At 40.9% G+C, this 13,151-nt stretch overlaps 1 protein-coding gene across 1 annotated transcript in view; it reads left to right on the top strand.

Annotated features, from left to right (window-relative positions):
- Positions 1-12,709, top strand: part of IRSp53 (Insulin receptor substrate 53 kDa) — a 163,326-nt gene extending 150,617 nt beyond the window's left edge. The window contains exons 9-14 of the mRNA XM_033331056.2: positions 29-263; positions 1,434-1,637; positions 2,140-2,242; positions 3,324-3,573; positions 4,209-4,387; positions 5,529-12,709. Coding sequence (XP_033186947.2) covers positions 29-263; positions 1,434-1,637; positions 2,140-2,242; positions 3,324-3,573; positions 4,209-4,387; positions 5,529-7,725 — 3,168 coding nt within the window. The 3' untranslated portion in view covers positions 7,726-12,709. The remainder of the gene's footprint in view (positions 1-28; positions 264-1,433; positions 1,638-2,139; positions 2,243-3,323; positions 3,574-4,208; positions 4,388-5,528) is intronic.
- Positions 12,710-13,151: the final 442 nt, after the last annotated feature.

Here is a 13,151-nt window from a genome sequence, read left to right as displayed (position 1 = left end):
ATAATAGTAACATCTTTTTTAACTGTAGCAAGTTTCATTTTGGCCCGAGGACGAGGAAAACGGCGGCTCGGAGTTAACCATGAGCTCGCAATTGAGAAAGACCAGAAGCATGGATAGCTCTTGCTTGGAACTTCGACCTGGACCGCCGTCCGGAAATGTGCCAAGTGCCACTTATCAAGGTCCAACTTCTCATCTTTCATCTGTACTGTCTAGAGCAAGGTCAGAGGCCAATCTGCACGCTTCGACATTATCTCTGGATCCAGGTTAGTCTCTTGTTTTTTACAGAATTTTTCACCCGAGATTTTCAAGAGAAAACAAGGTGAAAAGTTTCAACAACGAAATTTAAATACTCATGAATATAAAAAATGCTGACATAGATGTAGACGCTAAAGAAAAATCGAAATTTTTTTCGGATCACGTATTCAGAGTGATGCTAACGCGTAGATGTTACGTAGTGATGGAGAATGCGAAAACACGGCACCACAGTCCGTTTTATTTTAGCCAAAGCCAATGGTCGAGTGCGTTTCGAACGAGTCGGGGTTGAACACATAACAAACGAGTGCAACACGATCGGGTGGAGAAGTGCTCGCAAAACAGTTGGAGAGAGTCGAGACAGTTCGCTGTATCGAATATCGAATTCCATTTGTCCACCGTTCCGTACGCTGGCGAATTTTCCGACCTTCCCCATTATCCTTCTCGAGGAAAAAATCCTGTTACTATATATGTATCGTTGAACGAGAAAAAATCTTGAGACTCGAGAAGCAAAATATCTTCGAATAAAATTCGTCGAATATTTTCTACATTAATTTAACGATTTAATCGATTCGTTAATTTCTCGAACACATCTGAAGATATAATTCGATCCCCTTAAACTGAACAAGTTCTTAAATAAAGTAAAACTTTTCGTTTTCTGTGTCGTACAAGTTTTCCAAAGCAAGGCTCTTGCGCGTAAGCCAACCGCATAAATTCGTTGGCAATGATGCGAGAGCAAAATTGATTGTGTTATAGAAAGAGAGGGAGAGAGAGAGAGATAAAGGAAAAAAGGACAAGAATATCATAAGAATGTTCAAATAAGTATTTCATTTCGAACGTAATGGTTTTTGGCCAACCGCCATTCTTCTATCCAGAAGAGAACGCGGTAAAATAAAATCATGGCAAACTCGTGAAGCGCGTCCCTCGATATGAAATTTTATCGATTTCGTGTATTCTGTTCCAAGTGGACCAGTAGCGAATTCATATTCGCGGTTAATCTCGATAATTTTTCTTGATGGTAGTGAACTGCGTGCTCGTAAACAGAAGCGAAGAGGTTCGAAACACTAATTGACCAAAATCCTTCCACTCGAAAGCGTGCAGAGTTCTAATCCCTTCACGGTTTGTGCAAGTTACGACAGAAATGAACCGGGTTAATCGTTCCCCTCCTCAAAATTTCGCAGAGGTTCCAGAAACTCCACCAAGACCGAGGTCCATGGCGCCTCCGGCATCACGCAACAGCGGCAGTGGAGGTGGGGGTGGTAGTGGCACAGGGGTGAGCTCCGGTGGCTGGGGGGATGCACCCCTCGCGAGGGCTCTCTTCGCCTATTTGAGCTCCGGGGAAAATCAGCTGAGCTTCCTGGAGGGCGATCTCATTGCGTTGATGGGTGAGTGCTGGATGTCTGAACGCTTACATTGCCGCTTTCCAGATACGCGTGTTTCCTCATGAAATTATATCCCCCGTCTGACCACAACACAGTTTCCCGTCAGATTAGTCGGATGTGTTTGGAATTCGTTTACACAATAAATCCTAATAACGATGCTTTCGCCATTATCAAACGCCATTTGAATACGAACCACGAGATTCAGAAAATAGAGAAACACGCGAAATACTCTAATCTCATCTTAATAAATAATCTTTCTCGTTTATGCCTGAGAAATTTCCAAGCAAATAAGAGGCAGCCTTGATAAAAATTGCTCGATAACAAAGATTTCCGTTTTATACGAAAATGATATTTCTTTGCGTAACCTTCTCGACTGTATAAGAGATAGCAAAGATAAATCAGTGCTTTGAAATCCTGACCCCTTATCGGCCACGATATTCCCTCCTTTTTCTAGCAAATAAGGAGCATAAATGGTTATTTCTATTTCACGAAACTACCTTATTAGGAGATCGTCAGAAAGGCTGGCAATTTGGGGAGAATCTCCGCACACAGAGTTCCGGATGGTTCCCACTGGCATACACAGAAATTATTATCGACGATAGTCTAGGGTAAGTTAACAGAGGCAGGAAAGTCTGTGCTTTTGGTAGCCCGAACGATATCTGAACAGATCTTGTTACGATGTTCGTTGCTAACAATTGCACGGGTCGAACGCAATTACGCTAATCTAGAACGATAACGGGCAACGGCTGATATCGATGCAGCTATTCCCATTAAACGTACTCGTCTTGGTGTTATTGTTGCATCTACTCTCCTAAATCCCATTATTCCGATGCTCGATTTACGATATGGCAGTGGAAATTTTGTCAAAAGCTTTTATATGTGATTTATCGCCCCTATCGTTTGCCAGAAATTTCCACAATATAAAAATGTTAATTTTCTCCTTAATCTTTTAAACGATCCTCTTAAATAGCCAATCATATAACAAGATGAATTTTTTCTCGGTCTTTTTTCTCTTCTTTTACACTCCGTTCGTTGAAGCTTTGAATTTTTCATTTCAGTGGAAAGTTCATAAAGAAACATCTAAACAAATATTTACGGTAAAATACACACAGTAGATTCTTCATACATTTTAATAGAAATCGCTAATAACTTCAAAACAAGTTCCATCAAAATAACAAGCACAATTTCTAAAAGTAAAATAAACACAATTCAACAACAATTACCGAGCAATGTGTTACGGTTTTGTTGAAACTAGAACCGTGAAAATTTAATGAATAACATTTTATGCATTGACGTTTCATATTTACAATCATGTATACACACACGATTGTAAAATATGGGGCAGTGGAAAACTAAATGCAATTTTTGACTGACAGAGTCACACAAACTTTTCACAGCAAACAAAAATTAGAAAATTGTTACGAGTCGTGCAATCGGAGATAATTGGAATGATGTAACAATTTTAAACAGTAATAAATAATGATCGCGTAACGACAAAACGTATGATTTGCCCTGCATGATAAATACGTAGTTCGTTGAGAAATACATCTTATTATGATTAATATTTCATAGTATATAGAATATGCTCTCCAACAAACCATGCTTTTCCTCCTGATATTTTCAATTATTCCGCTTTAGCCGGAATCGTTAGCATTATCACTAAAATCAAACGTACGATAATATGTGAAGATCGCCGAGTCACGGAACAAACAATGGTCGCGTATTGGAGCCGCAAGCAGTTCCACCCTGTAAGCCACCACCCTCTCGACCACCAGTGACACCGAGCATCGATGAAGTGTCGAGTGGATTCCATGGAGTAGGAAACAACAACGTCAACAACAGTAACAACAATAACAGCAGTACCGGCACTCCTACAAATGTACCGAATAGCAACAGTTCTCACAATTTAGCGACACCTACTGCACGTCAAACAAAACCGGTGAGGATTTCATTCCACTATATATTATTACATTATTATTATATTATTATTATATTATTATCATATTATACGTTTTATTGCTAATTCGATTTGTAATTCTATATTTAATATTAGAATCTTTGGATTTACGAAAGAGAGCTGTATATATATTTTTTAACGCTCATCCGTCTCTTGAAGAAATGTTAGTCACTTATAAAGAAAAGTGAATGATAATGCACAATTTTGATTGTACAAAAATTTGATTCTTTCGTTGTAAATAAAAAAGTTTACAAGCACCAGTCATTTATCTTTTCATTATATTGACTTCTTACTTTCTTGTATCAATTTGACATGAAAGAAACAATTAAATTAGGGAAATGAGGGACGGATGAGGTGAAGTTGAAAGGAATTTTCAAATTCATTCCCGCTTTGTTCCATAAAATTTGCAAACTCCGGGAACTTGTAAAATAGTAACGAATTTAAAGATTCTCAAACAGAAAGATCGCAAAGTTCGCGAACAAAGTATACGAACCGAGATGGAATAAGCCGAAATGCATTCTGAGATGTGGGTACCTTTCGAGGGAACGAATGTTCCCTTGTTTAACCGAAAAGGCGAAATGTAAATCTCATAAACTTTCATGCCGGATCTTCTTTAGATCCGTCCATCGGGCACTTTGCCCACTGTTTTGGCTGGTGGCCGTAGGATACAGCCACCTGCTCCGCCCGTGCCACCTCCTCAAGTCGTCACGTCTCTTCACAGCAGCAACGACAGCGGTTTCTCAAACGAGCCACCGGCTCAGCCTGATATCGACTACAGCGACGACGAGGCTATGAGGTAAGCGATCATCACGAAATCTCATCGAAGATACTTTGGAAACTCTAATCGAATCTCGTCGAAAGTAGTTAATGATTGTTTGGTAAACCTGTAGAAACGCTTCTGCCTGTGATTCGTCAACTTCGGAGCTTTGTATTTTATTCCCGCTCTCATTTTAATATCAATTTTATTATTTTGGTCTTCCCGGTATCTTTTCTCTAACGAAATGTACAAAGATAGAATTACATTGTAGAAACGTAGCTTTTGTTTACGAAATCTAACGTCCCCCTTCCATTAAATATTTCTTATTCATCTCTCGACATTTCCATAAAAATTCGATAATACATGTATATTATATTGCGTGCATGCGTATATAGTTCATAGACTTTCCCAGTTTTACATATTCCTCATCTAAAGATATGCCTAGTCCTTTGCTCCTGAATTACGTTCACGATCTTTACAAATAAATTCTCATTTTTTCGTCATTAGTTATTCCTACTATTTTTATTATATACGTAGATACGGATGCGTACCATTGCGAAAGGAATGAACGATTTAAAAGCAGATCTGTACTTCGAGTTCAAAAGATTCGCGTAACATTGGAAAAAAGATGACTAAAATTTGAAAAATCGACAAAAAGGAGACGTAGATTTCTTATGAGCAATTGTATCGTTCATCATTTTACACCTCTTCTCCAGAAAAGAAAAAGAAAGAAAGTAATAAAAAGACGTGATCACACCCAATATCCATTCGATACCGAACCTGTAGGCTTGTTTTCAGAGTCACGATGTTGTTTTCTCTCCTGATTTGTAGATTCCGCATGCGTTATCGTGGTCGATGGAAATAAAATACGGCGTGGTGGTGGCTCATTCACCTCTCCGGGCTCCTACGATGCCAGCAGCCATATTCCCCATCCTCGCATATCGCAATATCCGCGACCACACAGCTCAACAACCGCATAACTAATCCTACCCACGTACTTGGCTCTTGGTTCTTTCTCCATATGCTGCACTATTCCGCTCTCTTTTCTTTCTTCTTCGTCTTTCTTCTCTATTCTCTGTATCATCTCTTCTTTTTTCTTTCTATCTTTCTCTCTTTCTCTCTTTCTCTCTTCCCTTCTCTTCTTTTTTTTTACTCATCCCGAGCCCGCACGAAAACGCAGACAACGACGAAGAAAGCCGCGTGCCGATAGAATAACCGAAGCGGTGAAGCAACACCAGAAGGACGACAAGCCCAACAACAAGGACTGGGAAAACGATTCCTGGAAGACGATACCTAGGGACGAGAAGAGTTGGCATCTTTACAGAACCGCGATGGACATTTGGGCGGAGGCGAACGCGAATCAAGGCAACGAGAACGGCGAGACAAGGTACCAGAATCGTCATTACGACACTCAGGAGCGCAAAAATGGAAGGGACTTCTCTGACCGTGGTGCGATGGAGAATGGGCCGACAAGAAAATCAGGAAAGAAGAGCCAAGAAAGATCGCAGAAAAACGAGTACGATAATCGCGGTCGCGGTAATTCCAATCACAAAAGTAAGGTTATGAGCAACGAAGAACCATCGAGAAAGTCCACAAGGAGGAATAACGAGCAAATGGAACAGGATCGTCGAGAATCGAAAAGAGTGAAGGAACACGATGAGACGGAGGAGGACGAGATCGAACTGGAGGAGGAGGAGGACGATACCTACGTTGGCAGGATCGATTACCAGAAGTACGACGGTAAGAAGTATTACGGGGACAGAACTGATGGTCAGGAGCGCAGCTCTCGTCGCGGATACCATCCGGTTGCTCAGGAAGAATCAAAATACGAAAACGAGAAGACATCGTCGGCCTCGTCCTCAGGCACCGACGACGAGAGTACTATCACGATCCCGGAGACTGGCAGGAAGGTGGAACATATCGCGCAGAAACTAGAGCAAACCGCGCAAAAGTATGCTCGGGAGCATAGCCCACCAAAGTTTATAGAGCGAAGGAACGATTATAGAAGTTTAGAGCGTAGAGAGGAGAAGCAACCTCCACCGCCGTACGAGAGGTATAACGACTGCGATAGGAGTCGCGGGCCGCAGAGGTTCGAGCGAGAAAGGGAACGATACTTGGATAAGTCGCCCAGTGCAGCCCAGAAGACCTCTACTTACGAAAGAGAAAGGACTTTCGAGAAGAATCCCGATAGAAATAGGAATATCGAGCGGGCGTCGAGTCGCCGCTTCGAGAGACCGAGACCGCCTTCCGAAGAAGCTCCTGAGAGGCCAACGGACCCCCGTAACCTTTATCGAGAGCGTAGATTTTCCGACAAAGAGGAGGCGATCTATGGCGAGACCAGATACGTCAGAGAAAACGTGTCAGTAGATAAAGAGCGCGGATACGAGTCGAACTTTGAGACGAAGCTGGAAAGGACGAAGGTGATCGAGAGGCACGGCTATCAGAATCTTGGTCAGAGTAATCTTCAGAAGTTCCAGAGGAACGGGCAGCAAATCTTGGAGAAGAACGATACGAATAATAACACGTTGAAGGACGATAATCGCAAACCGCTGCTCCCAAGACAGACGACCGCTGTAGGGCATTTGATACAGACAGGTAGAGCTTTCGACGTCGACTCCAAGAGTCCGAAACTCGTGAAGAGAACAAAGTCCTTCTGGAGGTTCAGGAGAGATTCCGACGTTCTTGAGGGTATGGCACTCTGGCAGCACAGATCATTGGTCGATATTCCGAAAATGATTAAGAAAGAAGCGAAAGATGACGCGAATTCAGACGACACCAGCAAGCAGAATCCAAGCGACAGCCCCAACTCTCGGCAAAGTTTGGAAAAAAGGAACAGCGACGTGACCATTACCAACGATTCGCAGCACGAAGAACCAAAACCTGCGGAAAGAATTCACGTGCCCGAAAAATCCGATTACTTTGAGGATTTTCCTACGCCGGCGGAAAGACCAAAGACTGTCGAGAGGTCCGAGTATCGAATGCATCAAGAGGAGAGGTCTTACTTTATGGGGAACGTCTCGCGAAAAGCCATAATCGAGAAGGAGCGAAAACGTAGCCTGGAAGCTAAGCGTAACATGATCGTGGCCGAATTGAAGGAAAATAACGAGGCCAAGAGGAACGAAAGGAGGAAAAAGTACACGGACGACGAAGATGGATTGACGCAGAACTTCAGCGAAACAGAGGCGTCCGACGAAGAGTCCACGTACAGTTGCATCGTAGTAAAGGATCAAACAGTGGCGGAGAAGACTCTTCTTCCCAGGACTAAACTCCGTAGGGATTCCGATCGAGAAAGAGATAAAAATACTTGTGGACCGTGGTACGATCTTTGGGGAGTGGACGCCTCCGTCAACAAGAAGAAGAAGAAGAAACAGCAATAAATCTATTAAACTCTCTTCTTCGTTCGGATCCTCCGAATCGGTATCATTGTTTGAGTCCCTAGCGGTCTCCATGAAAGAGTTCATCACGTTTGAAAATTTATTAACGTTATACCGTTCAACAAAGTTCTGAAAACGAATCAAGTCTTTGCACCATTTCAAGACCCGAGAGAAACGAAACCGATTTCGAATTGGACGAGCCAGTTGTGGAAGAGATAGTTAAGATACGATTCGTTTAATAATTTCGTCCTTAAAAGATCGCTCGTTTTTAAGTTTGTCATCGCATTCCAATTTTATTATCATCTCCACCCTCGTATACCCGATTTGCACCACGAATGACCGTTCGCAAGTCTTCCACGTAGCGCTATTCCCATTGCTTCTTGAAACGTTGAAGCCTGTTTTTATGTTTGCAAGCATAGTTATACTGTTTTATTCTGCTTTCGTCGACGCTTGTTTATGATGAAATCAACGTGTTGACGTTAAGCGAGCGCATAAAGTAAATCGAAATGCGACCAACGATTTTACACGCGATTGACAAGCAGTCTGTGACCGCGATGGAGAAAACAATGTTACGGATGATGTTTCAATCGTAACTCTTGTTGGATCCATCGTTACAGAACACTGCAATGATTCGATGATATTTTACTCTTGTAAATTCCTGTAGAGTCTCATAAATTATTAAAGTCTCGAAATAATTTGATATACATGTCGGATAAGTTTCACGCCGAGTTCACAAAAAATATAAGTAGCAAATCCAGAATCAAAGAATTTTTAAAAGAATCTATATGTTCATTCACGCTCTGGTAATTCTTTAGCTGAAACACGAGTAAAGAAGTTTTAAAAATGTATAATACGTTCGAACGATCGGAATTAATCTGTCAGTTTCCATAAATCGTTCCTGTCAATGACCAACGAACGCATAAATAATTGCCCGTTGCCACGCTGCGCTTAAAAATGACTGTGTAAACTAGTTTCTGCATTAATAACATGACGATTCGAGTTTGAAACTTTATGTCCACGTATTCGTTCATTACCCGTGTAAATTAGTTTCTGGTTCCCGTTGAAACGATTTGACATGCGGTACGCTGTTGCAACATTCAATTGAATTCAATTTCATTCCCACGGTGTTTCATTTTGATATATCGTGAAAGATGTTTACTACGTCCGCTGTTTTACGTATTTTTAGCAAAAGTTATGTCACAGTCTGGTGTGGTCGTATATCAACGCATCCAAACTTTTTCTCGCAATTTTAAGAATCTTCGTAAAAATATTTCAACGTGTGTGTTTCGTTCATTTTTTCGTAGCTCGAAGAATTCGTTTGTGCACCTCGTATCTTCTTTCATCGCACCTCGCCGTTACCAATTGATGAAATTTGTATGCTAAAAGGTGTGTTGTTCGTGCGATACACCAAAGAATGTTCACATTTAGTTTTGTGTTTGCGCTTCGCATGAAATATCGTGTCAATGTATGGACAATATCGCTGTACGTTGCTCTTTGTTTTTCCATAATACCGTGATACAAGTTTATCGCCAGCAATCTGCAGATTTTTCGAATGTTTTCTACAGTTTCTCCTTCTGATTGCCGTATAAAATAACGAAAACAGCACTGTTAAATTTGTGAAGCAATCGCTTGGAAGCGCGTTGTGAAAGTGATTTCACAGTACGCTTCCAAAGTCCCAGACAGTTCGATCTTTCTAGCTTAAAAAAGAATTTATTTAACTTCCTACTTCTGCTAGAAATTCTTAAATTTTCATTCAAGAACTGTTTGGATTATATATTGTACCATTTTATCGATCAAACTTTTAACGATCGAACAACAGCGCGAACAATGCGACTGATAAAATTTCCTTTGATTATTCGATTCTTCCAGGACAAACATATTTGCAACGGTAAAACTACGCAAAACGAAGACGAACGATCGCTCGGCGCCAGCGTTGTCATGAGATAAACTCTTCATCTAGATTACTTTCCTCGTATGATGTTAGATGTACCGACAAAGGCGGTGCCCCTCTGTTCGAGGGACAACAGTTCCTTTCATGAAAAAACTTCTGAAGCGACTGCTTCGTAGATTCTTTTTTTCGCGGCGTGGATGTCCGTCCAACGAACACGTCTGACTTTAATCCTCTATGACTATCCTTTCGAAGAGCGAAGAGATAGATTCACGAAGCGATTCCTTCGCTTCGTACGATTGAAATTCGTTCAGTCAGCTTTTTTCTGAAAATTCTTCAGCTCGTGACATACATTCAGAGATTTTTCACTGCGATTCGATCTGTCAATTTATCGAATGCTTATAACACGGACTGATGATCATAGGATGATTAGGGACCATTATGCGATCAATAACGATAAATTTTTTATATATCAAGCTTTAAGAGCATTCTCTCATAAATATGAGCATTTTTTACGCATCATAGAGGATTGAAGAATAGTCCTCCGACTAAAAAGGACCATAAAAATGTCAACTTCGTCCAGGTAAGACGATCGTCATTTATCTTCTGTATTTTATCTTCAACAAATATTTCCGCCATTCGTTTCGAGAAATATTAATTACTTTTGTAAGGTAGTTGCGTTTTAAAAGTTATTTACATTCCTTATGTGTATTTTTTCTGTCCTATATTCTTTACCTACAACCCGTATTTCGCGCGTCCCGGCTTGTTACCACTCCTTCCCCAACCTCGGTCGAAAATCGATTCGTACGCAACTATTCGTTATTTTTATCGGGCCCTCGATACACTCGCGCCAGTAACGGCAGTTTGTTTCCGGGCAAGTTAATCCCCGATGCCGCTTCCTCTACTTCGACGACTCCGTCGCGCCGTCACGGAATGAAACTTTCATTCTAGACGTCGTAAAGCTGCTTTACGTTCATGCCCGCACGGGTTAAGGCTCGTAAAATTTCACTCCTCATTTTTTTTCCTCCATCCCCCTTTCCTTCTCACGCCCTCGACTCTTGTCCACCGCGGCTCGCGCGCTTCCGCGTCGCGAAGCTTTTTCTCCTGCGGTGACTGTCGCCGCTTCTTCAACCTTGCTTGCCTGTGAAAATAAACCCCGACGAAAGAGAACCGAGCACAAGCTCTGCTTCTTCCTATTGCCGTTGCGTGCGTGAGATCGTGTGTCGTTGAGAAGAGGAAGCGTGCTTTCGAGTTTCGACTTTTGTTAGCTCATCGTCCGCTTCCGCGTCCCGAGCCCTATTCTGTACCCTTCCTTTCTTATTTCCGTTCTCTCGGCTCTCGTGTTTGTTCCACGAGTCCCAACCATCGAGAACTACGATGCTTACCGTCGTATACATTCGTTCCATTCCGATACAAACATTTATCCGACAGATATTATGACGTATGATTACTTCGATTAATATAGTACGATAGGTTTGTCCCGAGGAAATATACTTGGCGACGTGAGGTACGAATTTTTAAGCTGAAAGGCTCAAAAGGCACTTGGAGTTTCGTAGTTGTAGAATTTTGCAAGCAGCTCTGTTATTTAGCCATTATTGCAGTCGTAAATATATTATTCGTTTATTTTGAACAGAGTGTATATGAAATTGTTTCTTCAAAGGATATATCGTCGTTCGTTTGTACTTACGTAAAACAGCTATTCTAACTGCCTATCTATATTAAACTATACAAGTATTTCTACTTAGACATATACGCATGATTTCGATTCTTAAAGTTCTGGAAATTTTATTCTGATAGATTTCCCATGATATTTTCTGTCGTTAAACTTTAGGTATTGACCTTTATTCACCGATATATAATAATCTGTAAATATATTCGTTTTTGAATTAGCAAGTTAAACTTGTGATAAGTATACGTAGCTGCGTTCGACCCGATACGTTTTATATTATTGCAACGGAGTAGATCGCGCGATAATTTTGGACCGTTTTGAAACGAGAAAACAGGGAAAAGACACGAAAATATCTAGCAAATAGAGATACCCAAAAGACACCATTGTCGTGGAGAGCAGAAATCGAAAGATCGTCCCGTATCGATAGAAAACTTTTACTGCGAATTTTATCGCCGTACACTGCCAGGCATTCTGATGTTTTCCCATTTCCGAAGAGTTTCCAGGGAGTCGAAAAGCTTTCGAGTTCATCAAACAAGATACGACAGTCGTAAAGCATCGATCAATCCCTATAAGAACACTTCGAATCTTTCTACATTCCAGCAATGGGAAACTTAAGTGATAACGAATAGAACACGGTCATTCCTAGGTGCCCTGATTTTCGTCACACGTAATTGTACATACTATATCACACATCCACGGACATGCATACGTATTATCGTTCTTCCACTTTGACAAAATATTGTCACTCTCTGTCGCGTGGACAGAGAGAAGAAGAGACGTAATAATCTTAGAACAGGGATCTCGAGATTGGTCCTTCGAAACGCAGCCCGTTTTATCTAAATGTTTGCACCGTCTCTCTCTCCCCACCATCATCAATTAATCGAACCTGGTGAAATGCACTTTGAACGATAATAATCAAATTCTAAGGCTATAACTATTCCCTGAATCGTAGAAAACGTTGTTAGAAGAACCTTTCGCGATTCCACTAGGATGGGATGCGCGTGTCCTACATCGATTTCGGGATCTCTGATGTAAATTATATAGTTTCCGATGGAGATACGAATATAAGAAGGAATAAAAGGTTTAGGGAAACTTTTTTTGTAATTGCGTTAGATAAGCTATGCGATAAACGTGCGAGTCCAAGAAGAGAAAGAAGATGTTAATATATTATAAATACGCATATACCGGCGAAAGTGCCGGATGGTTAGGGGAAATTTCACGAAGCCGGCTCGTTTCGCGAAAAAAATTACGAGTTCGAGGGATGATTTCCAAACGGAGGAACGAGACGGGTTCGACTGGTCACCTTCGGTGACATTTTTGGGTAGTCTAGGGAAAACAAAATGATGAAATTGTTAATAAGAACCATGTATACATGCATATACGTTATATATATATATATTATTGTTATTATATTAACGTTTTTTGTGCAACCATTGTGTACGATTATTTATTTCAATGCAACCCTGCCACTATTTTACATTATTTTTGGACTGTCACGACAAAATATTCCTAGTATTCAATAAATTATCGTATTCGATTCATTTTTTAATGTCAACGAGTAACTCATGGCGATTGCAAACGATTCGTTTGGAAAATGACTAATATGTGCATATTTTTTATCAGTGTTTCGCACGGTAGGTATCTTTGAATTACGATTTTATTTTAACAATAAAAATTTGATTCGACGATATGAATTCGCGATCTATTTTCCTTATCGGGGTGCACATTCTTTTTCATTTAACGATTTTACGTGGTTAGTTTGCGACACGTCAGCAATATTGTTCAACGAAACGTATCCTGCTTTCCAATCACGAAGAAGGAAGCTTATCGTTTCGACGCAATAATCTCATAGGTGAGATCAGCAGGTAGGTA

This window comes from Bombus vancouverensis, chromosome 12 (genome assembly GCF_051014615.1).
Source record: "Bombus vancouverensis nearcticus chromosome 12, iyBomVanc1_principal, whole genome shotgun sequence".
Classification (NCBI taxonomy): domain Eukaryota; kingdom Metazoa; phylum Arthropoda; class Insecta; order Hymenoptera; family Apidae; genus Bombus; species Bombus vancouverensis.
Note: the sequence above shows the minus strand (reverse complement) of the source record. Positions and strands in the feature narration are given on the sequence as shown.